Source organism: Diadema antillarum, unplaced genomic scaffold (genome assembly GCF_040938485.1).
Source record: "Diadema antillarum isolate AM-2024a unplaced genomic scaffold, OU_Dant_1.0 scf00000066, whole genome shotgun sequence".
Lineage (NCBI taxonomy): Eukaryota > Metazoa > Echinodermata > Echinoidea > Diadematoida > Diadematidae > Diadema > Diadema antillarum.
Genome location: NW_027270955.1, coordinates 105001 through 120452, shown reverse-complemented (window position 1 = coordinate 120452; position 15452 = coordinate 105001). Strand labels below are relative to the sequence as shown.

Below are 15452 nucleotides of genomic sequence, written 5' to 3'. Positions count from 1 at the left end.
CTGAAATGAAATTTCAATATGTACAATTTACATTACACATTAAAATATGCTCGAGATTTAGTGCATGATTACCACTATCTGAATTGTTGAAATAGCAAAATATTCTCTCCTCCAAATACAAATCTGATCTAAATTAATTGTTACACGATTCTATCGTTAGTTTCTACTGCTGCATCTCTTCAAACTACATCGGTCACAATTAATCGGCAACAAATATACATTGATAGTCAATAGTTAAATAGACATTAGAAGCATGCAATTCTGTTTAACAGGCAAATTTACTATCTTACATCATTAGGTATTCACAGTCATCAAAATTCTCAAAATATATATGTATCAAAATGTCACAACATAAAAAATACAAACGTCTTGACGGTGAGATGCACGGCGACAGCGCACCCTCTCGCGATGAGTTGTCGTTTTCCAAAACAGGCAATGAAATAATCCTTGGTGTGGTAATTCAAAAGGCAATGTTGAGCTTCATTCAACTGCAGAGGAACATCATTTTCATCGTCCCCGGAGATTATATGCACGACAATTGACCACGGGTGTGTGGAGTGTTTAACAATATAAAGTGCATAACGTATATAAAGTGAGGGGCAAAAAAATATATTGATATCTGAATTCAAACTCCCTCCCTTTCCATTCCACTCCCTTCCCTCTTTGGAGAAGCACAAAATCATGGAGGAAACACAAGAGTAAAAAAAAAAAATCCTTTGAATTTACAAATATCTATCTACCTGATAGGAATGATATGTGCTTCCAAAAGCTTGACACAAATGGAGAAAAAAATTATAAAAATTGATGATATTGCTAAGGAGTGGTTAGCATATCATCCTGTGCCATACTTTTTCTTCCTGGAAGAATTATCAAATGCCTTTATTGATACTTAAAACGTTCGAAAAATCTATTTTGGTTATGGGCCAATGTCAAGTCTACAGGAGGAAGCTCGGGAATAAATACATCTCACAACGTGGACATCTGTGTGAGCATGGCTGCTATTGCCTGGTTGCCAGAGTCCTGGACCGAGTATTGTGGGTTTCCGTACATACCCCTATCGTGGACCATTGGATCAGGAAGGAATGGGGGAAGCGGTGGACCTGAAATCGGTCCTTGAAGTGGGACGTGCACTTGGCTGTGGGGTGGGCCATGAGGGGGGCCATGAGGGGGGCCATGAGTCTGGACCTGGACTTGCCCATGAGGCTGGGCTTGCATTGGTCCATGCGGTGGCCCGTGAGGTGGTCCGTGCAGTGGTCCATGCGGTGGCCCGTGCGATGGGCCATGAGTTGGGACTTGGATTTGGTTCTGCTGCGGACCAGAGAGCTGGGCGGACAAGGGAACGTTAGGATCGAGCCCCATGTCCATCATCACTTTGTTAGGCTTCCAGTCCTGCTCAGACATCGGGTCCTGGGCTTGGTCCATGCCTAGATGGGCCAGTTGTTCTGGGATGGCCCCATGGACTTGGGACAGGTGGCTTCTCAGTTCCATCTTGGTCTTGAAGCCCTCGTAGCACTGGTCGCACTTGAAAGGCTTGGTGTGGACATGCATGTGGCGCTTGAGGAAGATCTGCTGTGAGAACGACTTGTTGCATTCCTGGCACTTGTACGGGGCATCCCCCACGTGGCTGCAGACATGAGCCTTGAGTCCTGAAGCCCATGTGAATGACTTCCCACACTTGTCACACATGTAGGACTGCGCATTCGCCGAGTGGAGTTGTGTCTCGTGGACCTTGCGGTGTTTCTCAGTCTTGAAGGTCTTGTTGCAGAAGTTGCAGGAGAAAAGTCGCATGCAGCTGTGCTTGGCCTGGTGCAGTCGCAGCTCGGGCTTCCGCATGAATTTCTTGTCACAAACGTCACATTGGTGCACCCTCTCCCCGGTGTGGATGCACATGTGCTGAATGTAGGTGGACCTCTGAGCAAACGACTGGTGGCACACGTCACAGGAAAACGGCTTCTCTCCTGTGTGAGTCCTCATGTGTGTCTTGAGCGTTTCCTGGTGCTTCAGCTTCTTATCGCAGATAGGGCACGAGTACTTGGGCTCCTGGTGGACTATAATGTGCCGGTCCAGAGACTTCTGGCTCATGAGGAGCTTCCCGCAGATGTCGCAGCAGAACTTCTTCCTCGCCTTCGTGGCTTCATCGCATTCTCCAGGGTGTGCCTGCTCCATGTGGGCCTCAAGGTTGGACAGGCGCAGGAAGGCTCTACCACAGATCTTGCAGAGGATGTCCCCTTGGCGGGGCATCATCATGGGCCTTGGTGGGGCGGATTTCCTGCGGGAGTACTCCCCTCTCTTGTGCACCTGCTCGTGCCTCTCCAGGGTGTCCTTCCGCCGGAAGCGGAAGCCGCAGATTTTACAGAGGAAGCGGCGCCTGATGAGGTCCTCATTGTATGCTGGTAGGGAATCCATGGGGTGCTCCTTCCGCATGTGGTGGAAGAGTGAGTAGAAGGAATTCAAGGGTTTTCCGCATACATGGCAGACTTGCTTATCTTTCTCTTTGCGTGGAACTTCCTCTTCAAAATCCTGCATCTGGTCCGCCTGTCTCTCCGGATCTGCATCACTCAGGCTGTCTTCACCCTCCACCCTCATGTGGTACTCTGCATGAGCGGCAAAACTGGATTGGGAGAGGCACTGGGCCTTGCAGATTCTGCACACCATGTGGCCCTTGTGCTCCCGCATGTGGAAGGCGAGGTGGGAGTACTCCCGAAATCCCCTGGAACAGAACGGGCAGCGCACCAGCAGCAGGTCATGCTTCTGCTTGCAGTGCCACCCAAGCTCCCGCATGGTCGGGAACTCGCTGGTGCAGAAGGTGCAGGGGAATGAGGTGTAGGAGTGGATGTGGGTCAGCATGTGCTGCAGAACCCCAAAGGTCTCACCACACATGATGCAGTCAATTCCATGGCCATCTTCCAGCACGCAGGCTTCATCTACAGGTTGCTCCTCCCTGCTATCGTTGCTGGACGGCCCTTCCCCACTCTGTGCATTTCCCCCCAATGCCGTGGAGCTAGCTGTCGATACCACACGCTGCTGGTCGAGGTTCAGGTAACTGGGCGCTGGCTCTGTAGGCTTTGAACTTGGCGCGTATGCCACTCGGCAGGAGGAACACTTGTGGGTCTCTTTGCCACAGTGACGGACCTCGTGCAGGAGGAGTTTTTCTTGACTGACAAATCTCTTCCGACACCACTGGCAGACATGGCAATCGGCATCGCCGTTCTCGTCTTCAAGCTCCCCATCGCTTGGACAGTAGATAGATTCTAGAGGTTTGTCTGCATTGCCGTCGCAGGACGAATAGTCCAGGGATACTTCCTCCTTCACTTTAAATCCACTGCCTATACTGTTGCAGCCAATTTCTAGCAGTGAATGGCTGCCCCCTGCATCGCCGTTCAGGAACTTGTGCTCTGGGGTGTTTAGTGCGACTTGTGCGGCAAAGACATTGTGCTGGTCCAGGAGAGTTTCAACGCCGTGATTTCGTCCTGTTGGCAAACACCAAACAAGCAATGCAAAAATGCATTCATTATAGAGCTCCTTCACAGACTCTTTTAACTGTCCAGGAAATATATCATGGCATGTGTCATTTCCACATTTTTTGTGCATTGAAATTAGTGTTCATGCTGGCAGATATTAAAAGCAAGTGGATGCACAAATAACTGACTACAGGAACCGAATTTTGTGTACATCATTATATAAATTAACAAATCACTGAAGTTGATGGTAAGAAAAGTTCTTATTTGTTCTTTTCTCATTTCATTTTGTTTACTTCGGTGAAGTCCACATTTGCATCAATAGACAGATTTCTCTGGTCGCTTGCATACTAACATGAATGCATTTTACTGAAGAACTGAATTATTACCTCTCTTATTTGTTCAAATAAACAAAATTGAATCTATTCTAATCATGTGTGCAATGGATGCTGGAAATATCATCAATATTATTATCTATTCCCATGGAATTTACATAATTATGTCATGTCAAAATACTCTAACACAACCCCAACATTTTTCCCTTCCAATCACTACTCCAGGAAAAAAGATTCTGACATACTGTAGAAATCCTGAGAGATCAGAAGTTAAATCGAACATGATAATCTCTACAGTGATTCCTTAAATGCTGAGAATGCTGAAGAGAAAAATGATATAGTCCGGACTCCTGAGAAAGAGGGGAGAGAAAAAACAGAATTGTGGTGTCAATCTACGGCTTTAAAGGATTAAAGTCGACCTTCATATACATAAGGATTGAGAAAATGCAGGAATATCAGCAGAACACATCTGTGAAAGTTCAAGAAAAATTAGACAATCCATTCAAAAGTTATGAATTTTTGAAGTTTCAGTGCCGCCATCACTGGATGAAACGACTACTACAGCTTCTAATGTCACCTGTGTAGAACGATATAAAGGCCCGGTCACACTGCCCAAAAGTCGCGTAAACGCATGAATCACGTAAGAAATTCGAGGCTTACGCGATACATGCGCGAATTGCGCATTTCATGAGTTTTTCTGACGTGGAATCTTCGTAGTTGTCCGCCGATGTGCGGCGGATCGGCGCTTTGCGTGATTCCACGTTTTGAGCAGCTCAAAACTCGGCTTTGCGTAAAAGTTTATGCAGTATTGTGCTGTTTTACGTAATTTTTGCGTACCGGTAGTTTGCGTAGTTCTTACGCAAACAATGCGCGAAATATGCATAGTATATCAGTGATCGTTCGCGAAAATGTTGTCACTATCGCATTCATGTGTGAATAATGTGCGATTCATACTCAGTTCATTAGTGATAATGCGCAGATTATGAGTGGTTTTCCGTGGACCTCAAGTCATCGCGCCCAACCACATACTTGTATTTGCCCTGTTTGGGGCCTTGGCGTGCCTATGCGCTGAAAATGCGTGGTTTGGAAGTGATTTTGCGTGATCTTTCTGTAGTTCTTGCGCAAATTCATCTGTGATTTTAATCGCGTAAATAAGCAAAAATTCTCAACGAACAAGCACGCACAATCAAATTTTTTTGCGTGATTCATGTGTTTAAGCAACTTTTGGGCAGTGTGACCGGCCCTTTAGGAAGGTTTAAAGAAGATTCAACATATTTTCACCTTTCTCGCATAAGAATAGAGCGCTTGACTTGCCTCTTTCGGAAGGCAGGGGGGATAATATTGCCCTTAACATATGTCAGTAGCCAGTCAAGGGAATGTGTACTTTTTTTTTAAATGAACTTTTGTGGAATTCTCTTTATATTTTCCTTATGTCGTTCTATGCATATGACATCACACACTGTAGTAGTCTTTTCATCTAGCAATGACTGTGTAGAAACTATAACAATTCATAAATTTGGAATGGATTGTCTGATATTCCTCAAACTTTCCATGATGTGTTCTACTAAATACTGCTGCATTCACTGAATCTTTGTGTATATGAAGGTGGACTTGTCATTTAACACGTTGAGGATGGACTGATTTTGCTACAGCACGCATATCCCATAGGCACCTGCCCGAGTATACTAAGGACTCGTCCTCAATAGGTTAATAAGCAGACAAACACACAGCAATGCATAATTTGTCTGTCTGTTTGGATGTTTCTCTAGCCAAGAGTTTCCCCACAATGCTCACCAGCCAGGTGCTCCTGGTAGCCGTGCTCAGTCTGGGCGTGCTGCCGGAGTGGTTCCACCTGGGTAAAGCTCTCCCCGCAGAGTACGCAGAGAAACGGGCGTCCCTGGATGACCTTCAGCTTGTGCTGGCCGTCCTGGCTCCCGAGTACGGCCACCAGCCGGGCGTTGTGGTTGAGCTGAAGTTTCTTGGCGAGGGCAGCCAGGGAGAGCCCGGCATCGTCAGTCAGGACATTTGCCTACAGTAGATAACGGGCAATGATTGGGAATTGTGACCAATTTCAGATTCAAGATTTGGAGACAGCCAAAAACAAAGTAAACAAAGTTGTCCTGATAAAAGGTAGATCTATCCCACCTTTCTTAGGACCTCTTTGTTTTTGGATATCCAAGCCATTTCACAACTGATTTTCATCTTAATAAACTATACATACTTCTTAGGGGCAATTCTGCAGTTAGAGGGACATGACCATAAAATTTCAATTTGGTTTTTTCCTTGATTTTTGTGTTTGACTTCAGAAAGAACACATTGATAATTCAGGAAAAACTATTTTTCAGGGTATCTTGATAGTTTTAGGTATTGAATTCACCAATTTTGAACAAGTAATCTTTCGGATTGAATTTCATCAGCAAAATCTCCATAATAGCAAAGAAGATAGCTAGTCAAGTTAAATGCCATTTTCTAGCCACAAATATTGAATTCACAGAGGCAATGCAGTGCTTTCATGGATAGATTAAGTAAAATCAACTTACATGTCTTCGAAATGCAAACATGTGTGCATTTCCCCAACCATTGGACAGTCATGTAACGTTACTAACCAAAAAGTAAAATTATTTACCTCCAGAGAGTATAAAGTGTCTATGAATGATAATATTTCAATTTTTCCTGCTGTGTCCAATGACTAACTGAAATATAAAAATAAGTATTACTAATCATTATAGAAGTTAGAAATAACAGCAGTCAAAATGTGTAACGTTACTAACCACGTAACGTTACTAACCACAGCCTGTGTGTATTGTAACATTACTAACCATGAAATAAGTGAATAAGACTCCAATGGACAGGTCCTGGTCTGGCAAAATTTTGCCTGATGATAGAGTCAGATGTCAACTACGAGATTACGTGGTCATACAGTAAAAAGATATTGGCTTCTTTTTTTAGTAAATTAATTATGCAAATTTACGTATGAAATCATATTTTCACCTATAACTCCATAAAAAAGACTGAAGGATTGCTAAATTTTTGTGTAAGAGTTCCTCAAGACACATCAAACAATTTTCTTGCAAAGAAAATAGCAAAATCAAAATCAGTTTCTTTTGTTTTTTATTGTTTTGTTAATTTCTTATGTATTTTAATGTTTTTTTAACCTTTTGTTTTCTATTGTTTTTTTTTTTGCCAAAATGTGTTGCAGGCACTTTTCAAAGCTTATCTACATTACAATTGATTGATTTCACTGGTCAAAGGTTGAAACAATCTAATTAATATCAAATTAACGAAAAAACACAATTTGCATTGGATTTGCACATGATATTATGAATTTGAGCTGTTTTCAGGTCGACATGCATTTATGCAAAACATTACATAACTGCAGAACGGTGTACCTGGACGTCGCAAATTTGGTCTCAAAATATGCAGGAGACTTCAATGAAAAAATTCATGAGACGATGCGGCAAAATCTTCGCGCGTTGCGGAATCGTGGCGGGAAATGTTGGGGGGGGGGTCTACAGCATTTGCATCACTACAGAAGGCTCACAAGGTGCACATTGAGCAATTTTTTTTTTTTTAACCACTTCCCATGGGAAGGGGCAATTGACGGAATCTGTAGGCCAGCAGAGCATTTTGTGTGGAAAGTAGTGTTAAAAACAATTGAGGCCATCGCTTCAAATTTTCTGTCCCAGTTTGAAATTATCATACAATGGTTTGTCGGGGTTAATTACGCTTCAGGTACAGCGAACAGACTTTTGTTTTCAGAACAGTGCAGAGATTAGACATTCAAACTGGTCTAAAAGAAAAAAAATACATGTCTCTAGACTTGAATAAACATGAATTCAACTAATACACTGTATTATTTGAGTTAATGTTGTATGACTTAAACTACTTTCACAATAATATAAAACATTGCAATATGCTGGATTCCTATTGTGCAATGACTACGCACACCACAATTGGCCATACACTGTACATACTACATACCAGTACATTAGTTTTTGCTCTTTGATTTCTTTCCCCTTTATTAAAGGTACTCTTGATTTCAAGGAACACATTAACTGTTTTGCTCAATAAAACAGGCTGCTTTTGTGAATTACTGTGAGTCATGATAAACAGTGATTGGCGAAGTTATGAAACTGTGGATATCACTTGACCTAGCCTTTAAAAGTGGTACTTTTTTTTAATTTGTAATTTATGCAAACTTTTTTTCTAGTCTTTTTTAACATGTACAAGTACAATGGTACTATACTGCATGAGTTTGATGATTGAAATAAGAGTTTCATGTCTTATCTGATGTTTTTTAGCTTTAACTTTGCATTCTCATGGGGAAACATGTAATGATTTGAGTTAACACACAATTCTGTAATCACTGGACAAACCGTAACGTTACTAACCGTAACGTTACTAACCATGATTTTTGTACTTAATTTTCAAACAAAGTTATTATGAGAAGGGATATTTGGGGTAGACATTGCCCTAAAAGCTAGAAATGAAAAATAAGTGTTGATATATTTCAAGCTATACCAGTTTTAGCAAACTTTTTGTTCAAAGTTGCTCATCAATTTTTTATGTCCTTGTTTTGTAACGTTACTAACCGGCATTAAAAGCAGACCTTTCTTCTAAAATAATTCATGAAATGATTTCATTCTTTGCTCTGTTCTAGGTCTACACTAGAATGATCTGTGGTGACATTAATGAGACTTCACATCCACAGAGAGAGAAATGAGTCTAATCTAAATCATGAGAATGTCCTTAAAATGTAACGTTACTAACCGCGGAATTGCCCTTAGAATCATATGCCCTTTGATATTCCATATACATGGTTTCTAATTATCTCCCAAAAGGTTAAAACCTGAATCCCCCTATCTCAACCAAACTAGACCATCCCTTTAAAGTGGGTGCCCCACAAGAAAACTTGTCTCCCCGAAATTTTCAGAGAAATGGGGGTCACTATACTGTACTATTTCCTGGAAAAGCTCTTTCCCTTTAATACCCACCAACAAACTGGATGATGCCTCTTGCTCCATTCTTGACTTGTCATCTGCTTCACTTCCTGTCCATTCGGGAATCCAGCCTCATCTCTGTTACCGACCGTTCCTCGCAAGTGATGATATCAGGATTCTGCATCCAAGGAAATTTGATGACAAGCACAGGAATGCAGTTACATGTCTATCACTACAACTACAGTGTATCTCTGCCTGGTGCAGCTCTCTGATTAGCATGCCCCTTGCATGTTTGAGATACAATGTAAGAGGTGTATGTGGTTATTTTAGCAGTGACCATTGAAATGAAAGGGAATGATACAATGTACAGTAGTGGGTGTTGCTCAACCATGACAAAGATAGATTTTTTGTTTGTTTTCATTATTACATTTGTATCATTAATTAATTGTAGAGTGTTGGTGGGGCATTTAATTGCATGTTAGAGTCATTTTTACTTCACAATTTTCTCCCAATACAAAGTAAGATCCAGACTAGCAAGACAAACAATGCTCTCATGTTATAACACTCTAAGCATGTGTAAAAGGAAGCAGCCATTATGTAATTACCCGAGTATTTTGCAGTGCACAAATTTTCTTATAAAAACAGAAGTGCCTGCTACAATGTATTTACTTCCAGCTTCAACACAGACTGACTGACATTTAAGCACATGTAACATGAACAGAAATTCCTAAAAAAAAACAAAAAAAAAACATTTCACTTGGTAAGTATGACATGTAGTAAACAGGGACTGTCTGAATCCAAAACAAATGTAATGAAGTGTTTTTAAATTGTTGTTCTTGTTGATATTTTTAATTTGACAGCTGAAAACTTGATTTATGATATAAACATCAGATACCAATTGATAAGGGATTTTCAATGGCTGCATCTTCAATTGTGCCTCTTAGTATAATCACACATACATGTCACAAAGCCATACTGTAGGAGGGATCCTATTCCAACTTGCAATACAGAAGTGATGGAACTCACAAAAGATCATCCATCTATTCCTAACAACTCAGAGTGTTTCATTCATGTGATGTGCTTGATTTTGTAATAGTACCACATGGTAATTCCTTTTCCCTACAGCTGTATATCATGGACCCTGAGTAAGGCCTTCTGCAGTTCACAGGAACTTGTGACCAGAACACGATGGGTACTTTTTTAACAGAACTGCGTCAAGACCTGACACTCCACATGTCACACTTACACGTTTGTAGTGGAATGCAAGTACACTTAAGGGGCTGTCTGCATAATAGTTCTGTCCTTTCCTTTTCTTTTCTTTTTTTAGAACACTGCACCAGAAAGCCCCATAGTCTAGACAAAGGCATCAATAAGATGGACTGTTATGAAGTGTTTTCTTCAAAGACACATTGAAACATTTATGGAAGACTAAAGGGTCATGAATTTTCTGCATAGTCAAGAGTCTACCATTATGTACATGAGCATCGTACAATTGTACATTATGTAGGCCTATCCATCTTTGACATGCCATTTACATAATTTGTCAAATTACACGTGTAACTACATATGTCCCTTTACATGAATATGAATCTAATTGCTGTGGATATGGAATTGGTGTGAATGCAGCAACATCAGTAGAACATATTTGATCAGTGAAGTGTGAGGAAAATTGGACAATCTGTTGAAAAGTTAATGGGATTTCTATTTGGTTTCTTGTGCATCCATCACTGGATGAGAAGACTGAGCTACAGTTTGTGATTTCACTAGACACGAAAATAAAAATACATTTATATGGATCTGTAACTAGAGAGAATTCCACAAAATTTCTCTTTTTTTTGGAGGAGGGGGGGATGGGGAGAAGGGTATGTGTATTCCCTCGGCATGTTAGTAAATATTGTTGAGGGTGACATTATTCCCCCAGCATTCTGAATGAGGTATACAAGTAAAGTCAAGTGCTCTTTAATTATCCTTGAAAAGGGAAATATGTGGAAGTTTCTGTATCACTTTCTTTATAATGAAGTACATAAATGCATTACGCCACATATCACATGCAGTCTTCTCATCTAGCTAAACTTTACAAAATTCGTAACATTTAAGAGGATTCTCAAATTTCCTATCACTTCTTTGATATATCTTATTTAGATCTACATGTATATTGCTGCTTTCCCTAAACCCAAGTTTGTACAAATTGTATCTATGGGTTTTATTCTTCTTCAAGATATTAGGCAGGTATTCAGTGATATTAAATGCATAAAACCCGCACCAAGGTGCAACCCCCCAAGCCAAATTAACCGCATGCAAAGGCATACATTTCTACATTTAGCGGGCAGTCAAATTCTGGACGCCGTTATGGCCACATTAATTATGGGCGGCTTGCTTTACAGAGGACTTACAATAGTAGACAACTGTTCTAGCAGCAATGTCAATTTACAGACTGTGGATTCTATGTGTTGCCTACTACTAATACTACGCACACATGCAATTTGTAATATTGTCATGGCACATGCGCACAAATGCATCAGGCCTTAGCTGGGCATGGCACAAAGTTTGACTTTAAAACGATTTAATGTCACATAATGATCAGAGTCAGAAATCATACATTTGAATGAACACGGAATGTCACAGATATCACACCGGCAGGAACTGTACACACAAATGAAGCTTCCAACAACCAAAGCAAGGCCAGAAGTGTACAGAACATCCTAAATCCGCGCATGCATATGAAGCATTTATATTCACACACAGGATGGATGAAATTAGTTACAGCGCATTGCCATTGATTAGGGCCTGAAATTTACCATACATCAACACACGTCATATGATACATGGAATTGGTGTGTAAGCCAGAGACTACTTCTAGCTTTAAAATGACAAATTAGATGAACTCTGACTAGTAAAACCGCTCTACATGTAACGTAATTCTTCTGTTCATGTGCGCTATAAAAGCAGTGAGCACGGTGGAACGCAAGCCCATTTCTCCCGCGGTATCGCACGTACCTTGGACTGAAAGAGGTTAGGTCTACACATGTACAAAAGCCTATGCCGACATCACTTTGAATTAGTGGGACAACCCATTCCGACTCACAAAAGACCGACGATCGGCTACAGTTTGCATGCTTTATCTCCTAATCATCTCACCAAAGTCACTCCAATCAATCACGTCTCGTACCATCAGTCTTCCTATCAGAAAATGAAAGTAACATGTCGAAATATACCCTCGTCAATTTGACATCGAAATATGTTTTACCTGACAAAGCCAGTTGGTCCCATTGACGTCGCAGTGTAAGCTGGAAGTGCTAAATGTGCGATAATAACATGCATGTCGTCATCGGGCCTAATGAATATTCATCAATGAATTCGGGCCCTATCCGTGAAGTGCTAATTAATTTGCACTTTATTCGAGTTATATCCCGAATCGATCGTTCATGAAAACTTTGGATTCCTTTACTTATACTCGGATATTTTACGTGATTGAATCCTGTTGGTTTGGAAACTTTGAAGAAAAGTCTTGAATGTGTCAGACAAAGGCAAAAAATAACCTTCAGTTACGACTAAACACAGGATGGTTACGTGACATTTGCTCCTTCGACAATTATATTGCTCCGGTGTTATTTTCTCCAAGGACTTACAGTTAGGGTTGGGATTGTGATGGGGTATTAGGTTAAGTTTCATGTGAGGATTTAGATTAGGGTTATGTTTGTGGGTAGAAATCATGTTTGGCTTAGAGAGCAGAAATTTCATGGGGGCAATTGTTGCAGGAGCAAATATCCGAACTGGTAAAATGAACTGTATGAAATGCCATGATTTTACACAAAATATTTCCAACATATCGAGAACGTTAGGTGTATAGGCCTACTACCTTCTGTTAAGTCTTTTAGTACTATTATCGTTTTGAAACAATTCTGTAGCGTTATCTGTGAGCATACACCTAATATAATATTCATTGTATACTAGTACTTATTTGGTATACTTCTTTAAGTTGTGGAATTTAGATTTGTTTTTCTAGTTGTTGTTCAGAATTGATTATAAATAGGCCTACTTTAGTTCCACCGAAAATCCCTAAATTAGTGTGATAGGTAATCATACCTTACTTTGCCTAACAATAATCTGTTCAGTATTGTATTACAGGCCTACATTTTTCCCCTTTTTAGTTTTCTTAAAGGACAAGTTCACCCTCATATACATGTGGATTGAGTGAATGCAGCAATGACATTAGAACACATCAGCGAAAGTTTGGGGGAAATCGGACAATCCGTCCAAAAGTTATGAATTTTTAAAGTATCTGCACGGTCACTGCTGGATGAGAAGACTACTACAGTGTATGATGTCATATGCGTACAACGATATAAGGAAAATAAAAAGAGAATTTCACAAAATTTTACTTTTTGAAAAAAGTGCACATTTCCTGGACTCATCACTGACGTATGTTAAGGGTAATATTATTCCTCCTTGCCTTTTAAAAGAGGGAAGTCAAGTGTTCTTTTATTATACGAGAAAAGTGAAAATATCTTGAATTTTCTTTATTATTTTCTTTATATCGTTGTACACATGTGACATCACAAGCTGTAGTAGTCTGCTCATCCAGCAGTGACTAAGCAGAAACTTCAAAAATTCATAACTTTTAAACGGATTGTCCGATTTTCCTCAAACTCTTACTGATGGGTTCTATTAATATTGCTGCATTCACTCAATCCACATGTCTATGAAGGTGAACTTGTCCTTTAACTATTCTTGATTATTAATGATTCTTGATCAAACTGAAGTATATATTTTTTTGTCTATAAAGACTTATTTTTATATCATTTTGTTTCTGTCTCTAATTGCTCATGTAGTTTTCAGAGATTATCACTAAATAATGAGCTTTGGAACAATACCCATTCATACACGACAAGCCCCATCAGTATAGAATCATTTTAAATCATCTTAAAACTCATCTTTTCCCATATTGATTCCTTCCCTAAGTTAATGTGTTGAGTGTAATTCAATTATTGTATGTGTTTAATTACTGGTACACATTTGATTTATGTCATGTTATTCTTACTTGTGTTTTGACCTGTCTGTTTTCCCTCATTTTTCATCTTTCCTTTCCTTTCTTCCCTGTGGCATGCGCTTAGACACATTGTATTAAGCGCATTACAAATGTACTAGTAATGTTTTTGTATAATTATTATTATTATCATTATTATTATCACTATCATTATTATTATTATTATTATTATTATTATTATCATTATTATTATCATCATTATCATATTGGTGCAATAATCATACAATAAGCCAGTTCATAAATCACATACATGTGCAAATAAAGGTCACATGTGCTGACCTTTTCTTGAAATTGACTCTTGACTATGAAAAATAACCTATTCAATGACTTAAGTATTTAAAGACTGGATAGGGCTACATGAAAAGTCATGTTATAGACAATGAATGAATAGGTTCATCAGGAACGGCGCAGTGTTATCAAAAGTGTGGGGGCCCACTTCCGGGTTTCATGAGCTAACAAAGTGATGACACCTTATGTATTCCTTTGTATGGTGCACAAAAAGTGTGGGGGCCCGAGCCCCCACGGCCCCCACGGCTGCGCCGGCCCTGTTCATGTCGGAATGTTTCTTGTGAATATGTCAAGCGGCCAGAGTCTTTTTCTGCCAAACTGACAATTCCGACATTTACTGGCAAATAATTTCTGCTTGGATGCTTTTAACCGCTCTTCTCAAAGATTGTTCCATGTTGTTTTTTTTTTTTTTTTAAGTCTGTGGTTCCCGAGATCATTTCGGACTTGTGCTAACTGTGAACTGGCTTATACAGCATCTCAAATATTTCGGTTATCTTTCTCATCTCGCCTAGATCTTGAACCCCCTCCCCTGCCCCATGAAGATATTTCAGTAAACTAGGAGCTAGCGGATGTCATCAGGCTTGCTGCATTCCACGTGTGGCACTAAACAACTCCGTATTTGCCACATGAATATTTCATTCCGTTTCCCGCGGATATGAAAGGTCAGAATTTTTATGAACGCCATGTGCTCTTCAGGCAAAGTCGAATGGATCTAATTTTTGCATAAACTAGCTACGTAATGTGCATAATATTACAATACGCAACATCGTGATGAATAGGATAGCCTTCAGGGCCTAATGAATATGCATTACGGACGAAAGGTCGTACAGCCAGACACATACACACACACACGCATGCATTCATATGCAGGCGCATGCAAAGATACACACCACCGTGGCGAGCTATGCTGATGACGACATTGACTGATATGCGCGCCATTCTGCATGCCCATTCAATCATGTTCGACCGCGCTCCCTCTCCATGCACATGGAGTTCCATGCAATCGACATGCAGTCTCGTATTCATTTGCGTGGGCCTTGCCTTTTGGCTAAAATCTGGTGATTTCACACAGGCGGCCGAGTGGATTAATAACTTGAATCCTTTAGGTTCAGCGACAAGCGTGTGAAGAAGCTAAACACTTAAAATTTTAGAATATCTACCAAGTGGACTTGTATTTTACGATAAATCTGTTGAAACGCGTCTACGCTGTCATATGTTCATTAAAAGGGTATAAGGATCTCCCCCTTTAATATTTGTCAGCATGGAGAAACATAAACAAAGCTCAGAACGTGATAACATGTCTGCGAGAGAAGTCCCACGTGTGTCGTATCATCTCGAACTTGTTTGGGTGTTGTTTCCACCGCAGTCGGTCTTGCTATTTGAT

The 15452-nt window shown here is 40.3% G+C and overlaps 1 protein-coding gene across 3 annotated transcripts; it reads right to left on the bottom strand.

The window, feature by feature from the left end:
• Positions 1 to 849: 849 nt before the first annotated feature.
• LOC139716557 (uncharacterized) lies at positions 850 to 12020 on the bottom strand. 3 transcript variants are annotated; one of them, XM_071628091.1, is made up of 4 exons: positions 11981 to 12020; positions 8788 to 8911; positions 5588 to 5822; positions 850 to 3470 (listed from the first exon to the last, which is right to left on the bottom strand). In XM_071628091.1, exons 2-4 carry the CDS (start codon positions 8815 to 8817, stop codon positions 967 to 969), a joined length of 2769 nt encoding a protein of 922 aa, XP_071484192.1. In that variant the 5' UTR covers positions 8818 to 8911; positions 11981 to 12020; the 3' UTR covers positions 850 to 966. The 3 variants fall into 3 exon arrangements, with proteins under 3 accessions (XP_071484192.1, XP_071484193.1, XP_071484194.1); XM_071628092.1 differs by lacking the exon at positions 11981 to 12020 and adding an exon at positions 11872 to 11978; XM_071628093.1 differs by lacking the exon at positions 11981 to 12020 and having other exon boundaries at positions 8788 to 9274.
• Positions 12021 to 15452: the final 3432 nt, after the last annotated feature.

Excerpts from the sequence above, each read along its gene's own strand:
- LOC139716557 (XM_071628091.1), bottom strand. The coding sequence starts at position 8,817 with ATGGAGCAAGAGGCATCATCCAGTTTGTTG. Across the intron at positions 5,823-8,787 it reads AGGCATCATCCAGTTTGTTG|GCAAATGTCCTGACTGACGA; the intron begins GTGGGTATTAAA and ends TATCTACTGTAG. Across the intron at positions 3,471-5,587 it reads CTACCAGGAGCACCTGGCTG|GACGAAATCACGGCGTTGAA; the intron begins GTGAGCATTGTG and ends GTTTGCCAACAG.